Here is a 1,620-nt window from a genome sequence, read left to right as displayed (position 1 = left end):
GTATTATTTAAATACTATTATAGTATTTATTAACATTCTAAATTTGCTTTTATATTTATTGTTTTTAAAAATATTTATTAGCTACAATACATTTTTTATTTCAGTGTTAGTTTTTAGCAATATTAGTATTCAACTTAAACTTATTTGATTTGAGTTGCCAAAAGCAGCATTTCTAATAGTTGTATTTCATTTTATTTCAGGTAATAAAAAACACTATCAAACTACAGCATGTCCTGAACTGTTTATACTGCAGACATAAATTATGTCTGTGGGCAAATAAATCATAGACATGCACAATATGTGCATTTGTATGAAAACATACAATGTTTTAATTGTTCAACTGGAAAAAATAAAAATGTTCAGAGGCTGAAAATTGAAGATAATGAAGCATATCAGGTGTGACTGTCTGTTTCTCAAAGGCTCAAATGTTCTGCAAGGCATGAGACATCAGAGATTCCCATGAGAGAAAAAGCTTCTTACTAAATGCAAATATAGAGAAAATATGGGGTATTACCAGTAACCAGATGCAAGTGTAAGTCCGAACACAAATATAAATCAAAATACCTTTCTCTTTTGGAATTAATCAAGTCTGCATCCATCATCAGCCCAAAATTGCAAGTCTGCTGATAACTGCCATTTCTGTTGGGTTTAGCATCGAGGTACAGAGTGGTATCAAGCTTTGTAACTTTCAAAAATGCTCACATGTTCTTTGCAGCGGTCAATAGTGTCATCCAGCTCTCGTTTTGCCGCATTGTTCTCCTTGAAATGGACTTGTCGCAGGTGTTCGATGGCAGTAGCGTGGAGATGATTGAGCTCAGACCGCAGGGAAGCTACACAACATTTAAAAAAAAAAAACAGTACAAACCAAAATCAACTTATTTCAACTTCAACTTATTTTCTTGTATTAAGAGCTTACTAGGAGCCTAATTGTGGTATAATCGCTCCAGGGTGGTGACCAGAAGGTTGTAGGTTCAAACCCCTGCAGTGAGTGATCCATGAGCTATTATCATTGTACCCTTGAGTGAAAAGGTTTGCTCTGTAATAAGTGCACTGTAAGTCGCTTTAGGATAAAATCAGCTGTGAAAATGACTACAAGACTTTAATGATCCCATAAAAGGCTCTAATCTTGTAGGCTGGAGTGTGGTGCTGTAGTTAATGTGAGCTTATGACTCGTCTCACCCAGCATTGCTTTGCCCTCATCCTCCAGCTCAAAGCGCAGCGTCTGTACCTCCTGGTCCGACTGCTGCTGAAGGATTTCCAGGGTCTGTCTGTGGGCTTCACTCAAAGCGTGTAACTCCTCTCTCTGTTCCTGTTTTAGACGCTCCTCAAGCTCCTACACAAATGCACAAGTACAGGCACAGAGGAATATAAAGGCATAAAAATACAGAAGCACACATCTAATGCATAAAACTAAAGAACACACTTGCATCTGAATGCAACATGATGCGATGGGAACAAAAGGTGTCAATGAGAAAACTAGATTTGTATTTAATGAAGAAAATAAAAACAATGTTAAAATTTTAGGTAAGCTTAGGTTTTTGATTGTGCATAAATGATGCACTGCTTTGTCACTGTTATTATTATTTTTACAATTCAAAATAACTGTTTTCAATTTTAATA

General features: G+C 35.9%; 1 protein-coding gene across 1 annotated transcript in view; it reads right to left on the bottom strand.

Annotated features, from left to right (window-relative positions):
• Nucleotides 1-672: 672 nt before the first annotated feature.
• LOC107564975 (protein FAM184A-like) overlaps nt 673-1,620 on the bottom strand; it is a 41,164-nt gene continuing 40,216 nt past the window's right edge. The window contains exons 11-12 of the mRNA XM_016250164.1: nt 1,180-1,333; nt 673-830 (exon numbers count right to left, since the gene is read on the bottom strand). Coding sequence (XP_016105650.1) covers nt 673-830; nt 1,180-1,333 — 312 coding nt within the window. The remainder of the gene's footprint in view (nt 831-1,179; nt 1,334-1,620) is intronic.

This window comes from Sinocyclocheilus grahami, unplaced genomic scaffold (assembly GCF_001515645.1).
Source record: "Sinocyclocheilus grahami isolate Dianchi unplaced genomic scaffold, SAMN03320097.WGS_v1.1 scaffold972.1, whole genome shotgun sequence".
Lineage (NCBI taxonomy): Eukaryota > Metazoa > Chordata > Actinopteri > Cypriniformes > Cyprinidae > Sinocyclocheilus > Sinocyclocheilus grahami.
Note: the sequence above shows the minus strand (reverse complement) of the source record. Positions and strands in the feature narration are given on the sequence as shown.